Source organism: Colias eurytheme, chromosome 17 (genome assembly GCF_061535395.1).
Source record: "Colias eurytheme isolate Ceu_HAF_F1 chromosome 17, ilColEury1 Martin Lab GWU primary, whole genome shotgun sequence".
In the NCBI taxonomy this organism is placed as follows: Eukaryota; Metazoa; Arthropoda; class Insecta; order Lepidoptera; family Pieridae; genus Colias; species Colias eurytheme.
This window is the reverse complement of record NC_142996.1, coordinates 3485079-3503013: the sequence shown is the minus strand read 5'-3', so window position 1 is coordinate 3503013 and position 17935 is coordinate 3485079. Positions and strand designations below refer to the sequence as shown.

At 33.3% G+C, this 17935-nt stretch overlaps 1 protein-coding gene across 1 annotated transcript in view; it reads left to right on the top strand.

The window, feature by feature from the left end:
• The first annotated feature begins 150 nt into the window (after positions 1 to 150).
• Positions 151 to 17935, top strand: part of LOC149901123 (uncharacterized) — a 33924-nt gene continuing 16139 nt past the window's right edge. Inside the window, exons 1-4 of the mRNA XM_090111754.1 lie at positions 151 to 290; positions 6371 to 6610; positions 12516 to 12629; positions 16528 to 16695. Coding sequence (XP_089967880.1) covers positions 179 to 290; positions 6371 to 6610; positions 12516 to 12629; positions 16528 to 16695 — 634 coding nt within the window. The 5' untranslated portion in view covers positions 151 to 178. The remainder of the gene's footprint in view (positions 291 to 6370; positions 6611 to 12515; positions 12630 to 16527; positions 16696 to 17935) is intronic.

Here is a 17935-nt window from a genome sequence, read left to right as displayed (position 1 = left end):
ATGCACCTGTCCTAATAAACAAGTTGTATATTCGACTGTATATTTAACAACCAAACTATCACTACTATATGATAATCTGGGGAACCACACACGGATTATATTAAAGAAGTAACCATAGTTACACGCACACGTTGGTAACAAGCACCAGAAGCAGCAGTAAGAGGAATGTGGGTGTAAGATGCACCTTCCGTACGAGTCGAGAGGCCGGCGGCGGCGCGACATGCCCGACATGGAGCCGTGGTGGCTGCAGTCCATCATTGAAGAGACGCTTGGAGAGCATCCTGACCTTGGTAAGAATCTGAATCTAACTACTGAAAAGGTTCCTATACTGAATTGATTACCTACATTGAATTCTGCTGATAGATTCAAGGAATTATCTGCAAGTATCTAAATTAAGAACACTCAGGAACTGTATTCCTATTACATCTACCAAAGAAACCAAAGCTAATCCTATAAACAGAATGAAAAAATATAATATCCTTTTTTTCTAATACATACTATGTCATAATATGTAAACCTACTACCCAGACAACATAACAAAACAAAACTAAGTAGTTTAATACCCAATATTTTTTAGTAGTCGATAAAAAACCCACCTATGTCTTTATAATCGAAGACACCAACTTCTGAGTCAACCGGGTTTGATATAGTAACACTATAAAAAATCAATCATAAAATATAGCCTTTTAATAATAACACTACTATTATAAGTGTTCTTAAAATATATAATGCTTATTATGTTATGCTATATTATTTTTTCCAACTATCAGTTTATCTATCTATGATGAACACGGGAAAAGTCAGAGACTAGAGAAGGTAGAGCAATTTATCTATACTAATATTATAAAGCTGCAGAGTTTGTTTGTTTGTTTGAACGTGCTAATCTCGGGAACTACTGGTCCGATTTGAAAAATTATTTCGGTGTTAGATATTCCATATAACGAGGAAGGTTATAGGCTATACAGGGTGTCCCACTGTTGGTATACTAAGCTCAAAGGAGGTTATAGTTTTGCATACGCTGAGTACGTAAAAAATACTTATAAAATTCCAGACGCATTTTTTTTTCAAATACTTAGATGAATTCTTAAAACTCTATGTGTACCCATAACAAGCAACCCGCCCAACTTTGCCACCAGCACGTGAGATATCGTTTAAGATTATGTTTCATAGACAAAATGCTCACATTAGAGAAGCGGTATATGCCGGCTGCGCGAAGCTAGAGAATAAAACATGGATTTTCAGGAAAAATTTAGCAAAACATTTTTGACGTAATTTAGTTGTTTTAAGTATTTTGTACGTGATCAGGGTATGCAAAACTACAAGTCCCTTCGCGCTTAGTATACCAATAGTGGGACACCCTGTATATCATCACGCTACGTCCAACGGGGGTGGAGCCACGGGGGTGAAACCGCGCGGAGCCTCTTATATTTTATAATTATCTAAGAGTACTGTAACAAATAATATTTATTTTAGAGAGTTGACCGTCGTTTATACTACGACATTGATATAAATTTCTGTAAACTGGTTACATTATACTTATGAATATTTAAGTTTAATTAAGTAATGAATATACTGTTATAATGTATTAAAATGATGAATCCATCAATTTCCCAATCGAACACGTATAAAATACCTAAAAAACATCGCTTGATATATTTAATATTTCATACATTTGTACCTAATGTATGCGATTATATTAATGTCGAATGAATCATACAATCATACAAAATATATGAAGTCGATTCAAATATGATGAGAAATAGTGCTTTAAATATTTTTAAGTCTTTTCTCTCTTTTATTTATTAATCATGTAAATCGAAATTGTTAAATCTTCTCATAATCTATTTCTTGCGTGTAATTAGATCGATAGATATTACATTTCCGTTTCATGATAAGTTAAAATTAATACAAAATATAAACGAACTGTTCCGACTAAGGTTCCGAACTCTTTAATATAATACGTGTATTACCTATATTATATAAATAATAATAGTAGAGCAATATAGGTATAGGTTTTTTTACCTATATTGCTCTACCTATAAAAAAATCATTTTACGATCGAAGATTTTGTATTTCAATCAGGTACGTTTGATTTTTTAATAAATAATATTTTAATAAATTACTTATACCATTAAAATCTATTTTAATTGAATACTTCTTGTGGATAATAACCGAATAATATATAAAAAAAACCCGGATGTAAACAAGTTTAAAACACAAACCCGGACACAAGTTTTTTAGCTCCTATAAATAGGGATTTGCAAAGAAATGATGTATTTGTATTTCTATTTCCATTAGTAATAATATAAATGATTGCGTCTAACTATGAGCTTTTATAGTTGCTTAATATCACAACCATCGCTTCTAATCGAGTTTAAAATAGATTTACCATTTGAAATTTAACTATTAAAATGGAGTTCTAAGTGAGATTACAATGTTTTAAATTTCTGATAGGTTTACCGTCATAAAAATTTGATTATCTTGAATATAATAAAATTATCACTTTCGAGTAAAAGACATCAACGCTGTTTTAAATGTTTTCTTTTAGTATTAACAGTAGGTAATATATTATCTGTGTTATTAACAACATAATTTCACAACATAACAAATGGAACACCCAAAAGTAAATGAAGATTAACTATTTAAATAATCTCTAAGTATGAAAATACACTACACAGTACCTACAACACAATTTTAAAATATACTAACTTGTGACTAAAAGGACATATTTAGTTTACTCACGAATGAGTACAACGAGATTTGGATTTATAATAATTACAATCTTATGAAATTGTATTTTTTTATGAGAGCCCAAATACCATCGTTTTCTAAATCCAACACATCTTTAATATAATAACGTATACGAGTATTTACCACTTAAATCACACAAATCGTGCAACGTGCATTGCAGAACGAATTTTGAAACGCTACCACGTCTCATTTTGTATGCGAAAGCCTGAATGCGAACTAGTCTGTAGGCTTGTCAACAAAACCTATAACAATTAGCGGAACTGCGAGTGAAGCCGGCGGCTGAGGTGCACTTAGGGAAATGAGGGCGTTCTGTGCTACCTAATGGGGTCAGCTTGTTCAAAACTAGAGCCTTTTCTAGCTAATAGCAATTGTCATTACCTAAATTTCAAATTTCTCAAAAATTGGATTTAATTTTTTTGCAAATACTACCGGAATAAAATAACAAAGCAAATATCAAATCAATGATTCAATGATAATGACATTTCAACTCATTGCGTCTTTGAGCACGGATCAAAATATTATGATTATATCAATATAGGCTATCATTGTTTTTCATATGTAGGTAAATAAATGACACTTTCCCTATCCTTTGCAACAACCGCGTTGACCGTTTGTACTGTCTGTGGTACCATATTATGAGCGCAGACACGAGGGCACCTGACTTCGATTCCCGGTGGATACGAAGAAATAAAATGTCGCAGTTTACACAGAAGGCACCTAGTTGTCCCTAAATAAAATTGATTGACTGCCCCTATCCTGTCCAATCTAGTGAACACAATTTTCATGCAATTTCATGGCCAATCCAGGTACTTATATTTCCCCACCTAGTCACTTAACGCAGTGCTAAGTCGGTCTCCGAGGCGGTATACATTACGTAATAAAAGATTCTACCGAAGGGTGGTCACACAGTATTATACGCTGGATTATCTGACATGTAATATCGGGCTTATGCAAAAATTACATGCTGCTTTAAATGAAAGAAAATACATTTGTCGTTTAGAATTATTGCTATAAGCACAAGATATGCTTTCCAAGGAAGCCTCTTATTTTAATGTATATTTGAAAAAGGCTTTACTGTAAAATACCTAATTATTGGTATCAGTGACAATTTAAATCAATAAGAAATAATATAAAGGTTCGTTATTGAAGATTTGGCGACAACTAATTTGGGTAACAACAGAATTAGAATCAATACAGTAATTTTGGAATTTATCACGAACAGGCAGACATACACTCGTAGTAATTACTATAATCTATGCTATTCAACCTACAAAGATAGGTAAACCAACTAAATCCTCAGTGTGCAGACGCGTGCCACATACAAGCAATTTTTTCGCGCATGCCCAACATGTTATATGGGTAAGGCATGTCAACCATAACCTCAGACAAGTTTACAGCAGGCTCTCATCTAATCGCAGGAGCCGAAGCTGAACTCATCCCGACCTTTATCAACCGCACTCCGAACCCGCAACTTGCGGCTATAATTTGTATATCAGCTTCCGTAAATAGAGAAACCACAGTTACACTATTAATGTTTTTTACTCCCCATTCCGTTACGTGGTGATTTTCAAGATATTTGGAGTCTAAACTGTAATACCACAGTTTAAAATCTCGGAGAATTTGGTTTTGAATTCTGAGTATGAGAGCGCGTATTCATAACACAACATTTATTGTTTAATTATTTCTCATCTAAGCGAGAACATATTACAATTCTTAATCCCTTTTTATACCTGTTGTATAAATAGTTTTATTTAAAAGAAAACTATACAACGGGTTTGACCTTCAACTTAAACCAGAAAATATAAACAAAATTCCTCCTCGATTACTCGACTGTCGCAACAAACTTGCCATATTATCACAAGCTACGTACCAATAGTGCAGATATCATAACATTATAGCTGTACACATAATTAAATAGTGTATTTACAATGTCCCCAATATAATATATTGTTTTTCCTCGTTGAATCTCTACGTTCCAATTAATTGTAGACCATGCGTGCAATGGTGAATATCGGTTTCTATTACGCCTTAATCTGTTATAAATCAATGTGAATAGAACTAGTAATTTATTGGTTAACAATCTAACCTTAATACGTTTAATTTGCACAAATACGATGTTATAGATATCCTAATTGTGCTTTTGTCAACTATAAATAGTGTGTATGGTGTTTACTATTTATTAGATATCTTGCAGCGACCGTTGCTGCTTATCTAATTAATTATTGCTGCTAGAGTAATAGTAGCACTGTCGTTTTTTTATCAGCTTTGTTAAAAATATATGTTTATTAACCCTTGGCATGCCTGGTGGGCATAAGTTACACTCTATGCCTGGTGGGTCTCTCAGACCCCGATTTTAAAATGGTATTTTTTTCTATAAATTTTATTATGTAAGGTGATTTAATGATTCAAGACGCATGCTTAAAGGGCAAAAAAGAGATAGTAAAAAAAATCACATTTAGAAATTAATCAACTTTATTAAAATATTTGAGATTAAACTTTAACTCACATTTTCAAGCAACATTTCGTGACTATAACTTTGTTAGCATATAATTAGTATCAAAAGTAATGAGATCATAATCAGACTTTAATCCAGTGTAAGGCACTATCATATACTTAATCTAAATAACAAAATAATTAGTCTTCATCACTTGCATTTACACTTTGTAAAGCTTTGGTTTGGTAACACTTTGCGCATGGAAAAATCGAGTGGTCAAGACAAATGTGACAACTACATATCTCACAAAATATGTACTAATGGATGGACAGAGGCACCTCCATTTCAGTATCCGAAGAGGTGGAGCCTGCATCATTTTCTTCCTCCTCAATCAAATGCAACTAAGTCTTCCTCATCCAACTCTTAGAATAATAAACTAGCTATATCCTCGTCTGTTAGTTGTTTATTCATGACTAAACTGAAAAAACCAATAAAATAGGATAATGTAATGTACAAACTAATATTATTTAACGCCAAATTCCAATATTTATAAGAAAAAAGATAAATAAATACTTACAAAATAAAGTCACGCCGTATGCCTGGTGGGGTCTGTGGGACCCGCACGCACTTTAAGCACGCCCTTTTACGCTCGTAGCTCGCCTCGGGCTGAGGAAGCGGGCGGAGGGCATTCCGCGGTTAGTAACGGCCAGCTACTAAAAACGGTGAGGCGCGAAATTCAAATTTAAACGAACTACAACGGTTCGCGCGTTGGTGTGGGTCTGACAGACCCTACCAGGCATGCCAAGGGTTAAATAGCTTACTATTTTATTATTAACTAGCTCCGCCCGGATAGATTCTTTCTCGAAGTTTTATTTTTATTATAAAGGTTCTTTGAAAGTGGAAACAAATACGCAAACCAGAAATCATTCAAATTCATTTATTTTTACCTCTCTATTATATACAAAATTCCTCTGACACAGTTTTAGTTGCCTTTTGGCTGATTTATATGAGATTTTGAACGTATATTCGGTAGTTCTGAATCGTGAACTATATTCCTACCCCTGAAATAAGCATAAAGCAGAACAACGTTTCCCGGGTCAGCTAGTAGTAAAGCAGTTTTACAATTTATAACATGACACATCCACTCTTTACATACCACAAACTATAATACCATCTCCTCCCCAGTTCGCACGGGCAGTCCAGACTACATGTGTTCGATGCTGCCTCAACACTGGCGCTCCAACAAGACGTTGCCAGGCGGCTTCAAGGTGGTAGCCTTGGGTGATATAATGGACGGTACCCAGGTCACCGTCAGGGCTGGCAACGACGAGAACTGTTCAGCTGAACTGAGGAACAACACGGCGGTGATGAAGAACAGGGTTGCCAAGTTCAATGACTTGAGGTTCGTCGGGAGGAGCGGGAGAGGTATGTTTGATAGCAAATCGTCATTTTAAACTACAGAATTAATTGTATTGTCAGATGTCCTTACAGACTTCGGAAACTTTGAACTAGAGTGTTCTGTTCAAAAATAAATTACATAACAATTAATATATTATAAATAACTTTTGTTATATAAACAGTTCGTTCAGAAAGAAAACTAGAATTTACATTAATATTTTACTTTTACATCTCATTTAACTTAACTATCCGTAACAATAACATTTTTATCAATTCTCCAAATCTAATGCAACGGGTTACAATTAACATCTACGCGCAATTAATTTGTCAATCGTCATAATGGAATCGTTATAATTGCACTTTACAAGTAGAGTTAGACATTAAAATCCATAAGCTTGTTATAACACGGCGGACGCAAATCACTGCTGTCCGAGCCAGATTAACCAATTATTATCCAATTCTAACTACCTTACGTGTATACTATCATCGAATTTAGACCTGCAACGTATTTCATAATGCAAAGGACTCTCCAGAATAGGTACTTGTTAAATAGTTTGCTTACATTTTGAAAAATGATGGTGTATTCTGTTTATGGCTTCTCGAATATTCACGAAAGTATAAGTATTTTCTTTATTCAATTCCGATTCAATTTCAATTTCAATTGTTAAGATTCTATTTCCTTAAAAAATCAACAATATTAAATTAAATCAACAAAATTTTCAAGGCTTTTGCTCATAATTATACTTCAAACTCACGTGGCTCTGCATGAAAAATTCATTTAGATTGTATTAAATGTATGTCTACATAGAGCAAAACATGTTTTTTTTTTTAATTTTAAAGAAATGTATGTATTTTCATAAAACTTAAAGTATACATTATGTAAGTATACATATGTTAAACCCGCGGTCAATGTCCAACAATACCTCTTATCTTTACTTAAGTAACCGTGAACTTGTTGTTAATTTTTTGTGCTCTGACCGTGTCAATTGTGACGACTAAAATCCCAATCTAAATTGGTTAATTATATTGAAAATCAATTGTTCTTTCGATAAGTACATGTAGCTTTGTAGCTACTCTTTGGGTTAAATTGTTAAACCATTCTGACATAATATAAAAAGTATAAAGCAGTTACCGTCGCGTCTGCTTTTTATTGGTGTCTATAAACTTTAAAACTTCCAAATAAACCTTATATGTACATGACCTTTCTTGTCTCTCTTTTCTTTGTTATAAAGTTACCAAGTTAACGAATAAACTCGTCATTAAAATAATGTGGTGAAGAAGATATTCAGAAGAATCTTTATGAAATTAAACTTACCTTACTTACGTCATGATCGTGTTTATGATGTGAAAACTTCTTCAGTCCTTTCTGATAGGAAATCTTATGGGTTCGATTCATTTTTTATATCACTAAAATTTTAAGTTATAAGTTTTCAATGTATCAGCGGCTTCATTGCTACGGCTTTCTCTTAATATTTTAATATGTTTTGTGACCAATGATAAATACCAACTGAATCTTGGAATCTGTGAAGCATAAGACACGCAATCTCACTTTCCCCACCAGATCAAGGCAAGGCGTGTTTTAATTTCCAAACCGCAGGCTGTAAACGACGTTCGCACTTTACTGTTCCATTGTGCTGCGCTGACGCAGCGAGCCGCCATCATTGGCCCCTATGTACTTGCAGGCCGTAAAATCTCAGAAACGTACGCTTATAACTGGCTAGCTGTAAACTATTACCATTGCTGTAAATAATCTTGCATGTGTTGAAACACTTGGAGTGCTTGAAACTATGTAATTCCGAATCTACCATTTTGTTTTGAGATTTCAGTGTGTGAGCTCGACTTTATATCCACTATATTGTAATGTCTGTAAAAAATTGTCACTTTTTAATAACCAAATTACTAGGTAATTCGTTATTGTTGATAGACTTCAATTAAATAGGTATTATTTCTTATAAAAAAAATGTAGAGTCTACATCATAAATAAGAAGAACATTTAACCGAAAGCTTCATCCCATGCGCTAAAGCAGAACATGAATTTTAAAACATTATAAAGACAAAGTATGACCCTTATCAGAAGTTTGACTTATTCTCATTTAATTGTGTAAACGTAACTAATTAACGACTACGAAAACCACACATTTCAAGCAAAACAATATGCAATGATGTAAAATTCCTTAAATCTTAGAAATAATAATTAGATGTCGTAAAATTTCCAACGTACAAAATTAATTTGTCATTATGATTTCGTCAACGATCGTCACTTAGCAGGTTTCTTGTAATTAATACGGTTCAGGCTTGACAGCATTATTCTTATAAATTAAGTAATTATTAGGTGTTGTATTACACAAACCTGTTGCTATGCAATCACATTATTTTGTTGATGTTTCAGTAAATATCAAGAGATTAAATTGTAAAAAACAAGGAAGCTACTTATTAACCAAGAAATAACTAGTTCGCAAAATTAAAAATAATCTTGAGCGACGGTATTAATTGCAAAGGGTTCTCTACCCTTTTTTATCGTCGTTGAAATCAACACTCATAGTTGATAGTCCAAACTAAACACTTTCATATTATAATGAATAATACTAAGATTATTTCTGACATACAAATATCAGGGATTTTATATTTATTAGTGTCAATGGAAACAAAATTTAATAAAAATACAGTATGACCATTCAATCTTATAATTTGTATTATGTAAAAAAAATCTACGCATATTATATATTTTAAATTATTTTAAATTATTATACATCTACTTTTCTTTTTATATGTTTTTTCATCGTACTAGGTAGGTTAAAATCCAGTGTTTTGACTCGGTCATCACAGTGCAGTCTAATGAAAATAATATAGATTGTATTTGACAAGTGGAAGGGTCTGCTTCGTAGTTTGGGAACGATTAAAATAAAACTGTGTCAAAGGATATTGTGATATCGATAACGGATTTAAATATGATACGCTGCTTGACTTTGAATATACGACTAAATGACAAATACCTAGATGTCCTACTTAAGTGAAGCTACGAGATTTATTATTGGATATTTTAAGTGTAAGACATGCGAAAATCGTAACCATAGCACTGCAGATTACAGTGACAATAATAGTGCATTTATAAGTTAAATTTAATTCTTAATTAGGTAATTGAATTTGTACATTATGAGAAACAAAACTGACTTATCATGGTATTGGTATAAGTACCTACGTACCCACTCTACATTTAGTTTACTCATTTTCACAAATGGCATTTATGAAATTACACTTATTAAGTGATATTTTATAGTACATTAGTATGTGTTGCAATTCATTTATTAATGGCTAAGACACGTAGTTACCTACGTCAACAAAAATTTAGTTTTTCTTTGTCCGATACATCTGTGTAATCTAATTCGCAATGTACCTACATAATTAAGCCCTTACCTAAAAAAAACAAGCTTACTCGACTTTTTTTGTCATCATAATAACACTTTCACCATTCATATAAAAGTAATGAAATCATTCTAGGTAGGTAATTAGGAGCGCGAACGGCACGTAAACGAAATGACCAGACTGTGACCAAATCATTTTGTGTATTTGTCATCATCACGACTTTTATATCTTCATCTGTATAGCGACAACTTTTATAATAATGATTGAGTACTTATGACTTTATTTATACACTTCATCTTATTCATACGAATGTAGAAATAAAATTACAATGATTATAGAGTGGTCTGGATATAAGTAGTTGATGATTTTACATACCTATACATTTATATTTTGTATGTATGTCACTTGTCAGAATATCTTATTAGCAACTGGAAAATAACTTCTTCTTGAATATACAATTTTCAACCCTCCTCCAAATCTTGAACTTTTTACGTAACGTTTAACGTAGCTCTACATTGCTGATTTGTTTTCTCCCCGCCCGCAAATGATTGATGTCGTAATATTTAGGCATCCAGCTGTAACAGCTTTAAATCCTAATCCTGAAGAACTTGTTTGAGATTTCTTCAATCAAAAGTATTAGCCATAGTAAAGGTAGAGTTTACCATAATACGTAGTTTATTTTTAGCTTTGAATTTAATAGTATGTTCCGATATTTATATCAGTCCATTTAAATGCAGCAACCGTAATTTGCATAACGGATTCCACAAAACAATATGACAAAGTTGTTATTGATCGTATTTTGCCTAAAATGCGTCAGCCGATGCATCGTTCATTGATCATGCAAAGCCAATCGCACCACGCTCGCTATATAAAATTCACCGCAAACGATTTTCCTGAAAAACGTGTCATAGCGAGGTAAATAAGAATCGGCCGTGTGTCGGTCGTCTTCACAAATGTCACTGAGGATTTACGCCTGATCGTAAATCAAGATGGCGGTGGTTCCCTCTGCACTTCACCCCCCGGCCCACCTGCGCCCGCGTCATAATTGAATATTTCACGCGCCCATCTCAACACCTCCGAAGCTATTTCGATACAATGTTATTTTACAACTCCTCGCATTGTGTTAGCTCCTAAACCGTTGATGAGTGATCATGCAAAATGCATTAAGTTTAATAGCGATTTTAAATGCAATATTTCACATCATTCACGACACGCCTTTGGAGTTTAGCGACCAATGTTTTATGATGATTTGTTTCCGTATTGAAATGTATCCTCTGCGTTCCGCCTAATGTAGCTTTGTGACGAGAGAGCGACACCGATATTGAGATCTCACGGAGCAATACAATATATTAACTTGCTATTCAACACGAGCACAACTTTCAACATTTACATTTCCAAAACAAATCAATTTATAACAAAATTATAATTTAAATGTATGCAATCTTTATTGCAACGTCTTATGCATAAAATGATAATTATTTTCTTATTGATCTATCGGGAAATATAATTAGATATTATCTATTTGACTCTACAATATGAGAAACAATTCAGCATTGATTCCGAAATCCACATTCGGCTGTATTGACAAGTCTTAACACGAATCACGTATCAGGAAGCGAGTGTCGTTATCGCTGTGAACCGCGGACGAAATTTCATATAAGCGTTTATAATGAGCACCGCCTACGCTTCAACTAGGGGAAGTAAACATTGTGCTGAAATTATGTGTGTGAAAAACCCACCGTGTTTGTCTGTATCATTTTCCCCATATTGTTAAACTAATATATTAATTTTCGTACGCTTATTATATTTGTTGACACACATAGCTTTGTTTTCCCATATCATAGAATATAATTTGCATATTATAGTTAACACATATAAACTATAGAGCAATGAATCCAAATGATAATTTTCAGAGAGGAAAAGATAGTTTACTTAGTACTTTTACTTTTGTATATTTCAACAATCTTCTGTTTAAAATCGTTAAACATGCAGTATTTAGGAATTCGTAAACACACTAATTCCGAGAGAAATCAATCATTTATAGCCACTAAATCGAGTGCGCACTACACACGAATTATCTGCATTAGACATGTTAATCCACTCATTTTAACTGTAATTTTATTCCGTATTTATCGGTGCATTCATTACTGTCGACCGCAAATCGGGTTCCAAAAAGCTCGCTTATTTCCATACTCTGCTATGTACGGGAATTTTGCGCACAGAAACGTCATTCAACAATATTCAACATTAACGCGACCGAAGTCTCTAATGTATTTCACAATCGGGATAATTTGTGATGCACGAGTTTTGTTTTTTACGTGCTGATGGTAATGAGCGGAACATTGCATTTGTGCGTAATAATATGTTATGTAAATAGTGTGTGGTTATTTTATTCACATACAAAATACTTTTATTTGAAGTCTTTTCAAGTGCCATAATATTATATTTGTACGTTTGTCGTATGTATAAAGTTATTGTAAGCTTCAGTGCATTTTTGTTTTTACATTTATTTTCAGCTACTTCGAAATCAATTGAAATGTTTATTTCTTAAATAAAGCTTTATTTACAGGTAAAAGCTTTTCGCTGACGATCACAATATCAACATCACCGCCGCAAGTAGCCACGTACCAAAAAGCAATCAAGGTGACCGTCGATGGACCGCGGGAGCCACGCTCAAAAACTAGTGAGTGTTTTCGATATTTATTAAATAAATATACCCACTGTATAATTTATTTATAATGTACTAGATTTCCGCCCGCGGCTTCGCCCGCGTTTTCAAAGTAAAACCCGCATAGTTCCCGTTCCCGTGGGATTTCCGGGATAAAACCTATCCTATGTGTTAATCCAAGTTACCCTCTATATGTGTGCTAAATTTCATTGTAATCGGTTCAGTAGTTTTTACGTGAAAGAGTAACAAACATCCATACATCCATACATCCATACATCCATACATCCCTACATCCATACAAACTTTCGCCTTTATAATAGTATTAAGATTAAGATTAAGATTAAGAAAAGATTCATGTTCACATTGTAAAATAAAATAAAAAAATTGTTTTATCCGTATCTTGTTACACGTTGTTAATTCTCGTTTTTTTTTTGCGATGTTCATTTATTATTTTCTTGTATTAACTCCTTAAAGTCGGTGTTAACAAAGTAAATAAGCGTAAGTATGTGAGAATTGAATTCATTAATTTTCAAGAATCTTGGAGCTTAATATAGAGCTAGGAGAAAATTACTATACTTTTAACTGGCCATTAATAGCTGATAATTAAAAGTACACTAGTTACACGAGTATTGAATCAATTAAAACCGATCCGAACAATACCTCATCATTGTGTAAAACTAAATTAAACAAAATTGATTGAACACATCAATGGCCGAGGGACAATTTGTTATTATTCGTCGCTGTATAAAAACCGCATGAGCGACGTAAACAATTAAAATATATCAGTTCTATTATTGTGTACAATTTTCATACGGATCGTTTGTGACGCGGCCGCTATCATCGCTGATAACATTTTCTTCCCACGGGACTTCTGTGATACGGTCAGGCAAAGGACGTAGGAATAGTGGCTATTTATACATTTTGTGATACTGATATGGTAAAGAACTATTGTATGAATATCAAATTTGTATTCCGAAGGACCCGTAATTGTTTAAAATAAAGTCTTTGTTAAAATATTGAAGCAAAAGATATTTGATTAAAATATAAACTCTTTTCTACATTCTTCATAATATAGTGTTGATTTGGAATTGATCAAATCATACAAACTGACGTAGCATAACACTAACGATCGAACAATTAAAACGTAAATAAATTCAAAATAATTATAATGCTATTTACTTATAGCGGTAGTTTATTATTATCCTATTAGTAATTGCTCTAAGAACAAATTGCATAATGATCTAACGTTGACTTACAATAACATACAATTATCACATGTCATTTAAAAGGTATTTTTGTTTATAGTAAAACATTATTTTTAACATCTACGTCATATTTGATAGATAAATAATGTAGAGTTACTAACGCACTTATTAAAAACTAGCCGCTCCGCGCGGTTTCACCCCCGTGGCTCCTCTCCTGTTAGTCGTAGCGGGATGGTATATAGCCCATTTATCTCATTTATCGATAGATAGCTCATTTATTTATCGATAAATGAGCTATCTAACACCGAAAGAATTTTTCAAATCGGACCAGTAGTTCCCGAGATTAGCGCGTTCAAACAAACAAACAAACAAACTCTTCAGCTTTATAATATTAGTATAGATTAAGATAAAATCAATGCATTACTTATAAGTAGTAACGCAGATATTGTGAATAATTCTAATTCATCATAAGTAATTTATATGCAACAATCACAATAATCGTATTCAAACTTATTCCATATAATATTTAAACTAGTGTTGGAACCCTGTCCATATAATTATAATTGGCTCTACATTTTATTACGATTATAAAAACAGTCGGTTAATTCGTACCTTCCGACATCCGGACACACGAAAGCTTCAAAAGACGTAGTATCGAAATTGTTTGACGAAAACGTTAAACTTACGCCATATGGAGTGAAGCCGGCGGCAAACAATAGCGAAATTATATCAGTAATAAGTTCGACTCACGCACAGTACGCAACTGCTGCACCTTTGTGCTTGTCGCGAATGGCTTCGATGAGATAACTTAGCGAGCTATCTTCAACAAATATTTTTAACACAATGTACATTATATTGTTGAACTGTTTCTTTGCATACTAACTATTGTAATATATTGAACAGTTTACAAATGTACAAAAACAAAATATGTTCAATTTTCCTTTAAATTTTCCTTATTGCATAATAACTAACCATACTGCTAGTGACTAGTTTTAGATAAAACAATAATAAAAATTGTTGCTGGATGCAATGCAATATTTCATACAATTATTTTATGTGTGCGTAGAATCCTTTTTAAATAACCATATACATAGTAGTATTTTAATAGATATTTAATATCATTATCAGAAACAACAAAACAAAAATGCTCTTATATTTAATCATTTCTTATGATTCAGTGCAATCTGTTAAAAATACTCATAAGTTTATAATAAATATTACAAGTACATATGTAGTTGGTGAAATAATAATGAACCTAAAATGGGGGCAAAGCTCCATACGTCTCGTTAATGAGATTTTATCTTGCACAATCTTCATACATAAATACACGATCCCTAAAACAATACAGCCAGCCTAATGACAAAATTAACCGCCGTGACGCGTGGCAGGACTAATCAAAACAACAAATCCAGCTTACAGTACAGATATCCTGTAAACAAAGAGTGGACAATACAAAAGGCGTACTTAAATCGTAAGCCCCAAACTCCAGAGGACAAGAAAGGAATCGCGTGCACAAGGGACTTAAAAGTTTGACTTAATAGACTTAATTTGTAGGTGCCCCGTGTAAGCCGCTTCGCAACGACCCTTTGTCGTTGGGCTGTGCGCTTCGTTAGCTTATCGAGTGTCGATATCGATAGATACCGCTGCACTGTATATGTACAAACATAGATGATTTATCATGAACGTATTCTTGTATAATGCACAAACCTTTATTCCTATGTAAAATCTTATCTTACTGTTGTTCTTTTAACATTTTATATATTTCTAGAAGTTCTTACTAAGATAGAGAATCCTAAATCAACTGACTCTGTATTTGCCCTATAGTCTATAGAATATAACCATTAATGATACATAAATAAAAAATGTTGTGTGGTTTTATGAAACCACGGTAAAAGTGAAACTTGGGCACAAAATTATCGTATTTGTATGACAATGATTCCGAAGTCCGAACACTGCTTTATACCAGACCAAAAAGTTTGAGACGATGTAACAAAAGTTTCACTTTAATAATGATAATTAGGTACTAGTAGAGAACTGCTCAATAAAATATCGATATTCGACCACAACAGCACATCCCTAAAACCTCGTATAATAACAATTAACTCCCTGCATTTGTTTGTCGATTTCACAATATAATTGCATCGATGCATTTCGTATTGTGTAAACTCATAAACTAATTATCTGCGTAGGTACCTATATTTTTTTGGATCCCAATATAATTACGGCGGTATTTCACAAACAAGGCCAGGCAGCGCGGGCGGCTGGTCCCTATTATCTGTATGCTATTATTTTTGGACACCGAGAAATGTTACCTCTAATAAGGTGATTGACACATGCCTATTTATTTTGTGCGCAGGAAATGCAGGTCGATTCTTCCTTTAGTCACGGAAGTTTGCGACACGCAAAACTAGAGTTTTTTGGGAGGAAATAAAATGTATTTTATATATAGTTATTTTATAGAAATAATTTTAAACATATTATGCACATGAAACATATTATTTTGAACCATTAACTTATATAAGTAGTCAATAGTCATGTGTGTTATTAAGTTTATGTTGTTCATGTGGAGGCAAATACTTCAGACTTCATAGTTTGGTATGAAGCTTTGTAATAAATACCCGAAAGTCCTGAAATCTACAAATTCAGACCTTAAATAGACATAGAGATACGCTATTTTAGTGTTGCAACTAAAACTCAAATACTTCTAGGTACAAACGCATCACCACACCAAATACGAGCAATAGGATTCCAAAGACCGTTCATAGCGGGCACATCTATGTCGCTCCGGGATATAGAATACAAGTCCTCCCCGCGGCTTCGCTCGCTGTCGCACGAGGAACGAGAGTACAAAACTAATGCTAACTTGCCGCCTGAAGGTATGTATATTTTTAGTATAAATTAATTTTTGTATTTTTACTGCTCTAGAATCGAAGAAAGAAAACTCTTTGGTTCAAGCTTTATCATAGGCCGATCGTGCTATTGAAATATTTGCTTTAGTTGATATCATATTTTTACATATAAATGTACAAATCTACACAATATTTTAGTTTTAATTTATTTTCCTATTTTAGATTGTTAACAGGAAAGTAAAACATTTATTTCCTAACTGTATACGAAATTAGGACGAAAATGGTATTCCACATGATCGTAACTGAGCAACACGCTGATTATCATTACTTCATTCACAATCACGAACTAACAACCTACCATCTTATTTACAAATACGTCCATAGACCTCAGAAACAATTAGAAGGACTTTATGAATTTCAAGCAATGATTAAATTTATTATTGCTTGTTAGGTATATAATTTGGCGATATGATATTGTGTATTGATATGTATCGTCTAATGACGCGCATTACAAGTTATTAGCCGCCTTATGACAACTTACCGATTGACTCATACAGGAGTTTTAGGTTATTTACATATGACTGTAGACCCACTTGTACGATATACGCATTTTTTAGAATAGTATCATACTTACGATCAAATTTAACAACACATGTCCTGTCTATACGTTAAAAGCTCGCTCGCTTTGGGGCGTAAACAATCCAAACTTTCATCAGCACGACGCGGCAATCTGCGCGCGCGGCTAATGACGCGCATTACAAGTTATTAGCCGCCGCGCCGACAACTTACTGATTCACTCATACAAGGGATTTTGATCATTTACATTTATGCATATAAAATAGTTCCACTTTTGGGATATGCAAATTCGCATATCATTGGAATTATTTATAAATCATTCAAAATCTACTCCATTCTATCCTTTATTCCTCGTACACTACCTTCTTATTAGATGTCTATTATTCCTACATTCATATTTTTTTTAAATCAGTCTCTGAAATATATTTGAACGTGTATTTTCTAATAATTGGCATGAAGTACTTCGACTTTCATAAAAAAAACTAATCAGCCGAATACTTGATGAGAACAATTTTCTATTCATTACAAAAACATGTAAAACAATAGTTTCTCGTTAATACACGAACAGTTTATACAGTATTACCAACAAAGCGATGTAAGCCTACAATGCTAGCAGAATTGGCTACTCAATACGTGTAAACGGGGTTGCCAGGGTCCAATCGGAACAAGCCCATTACAGATGATAGAACAC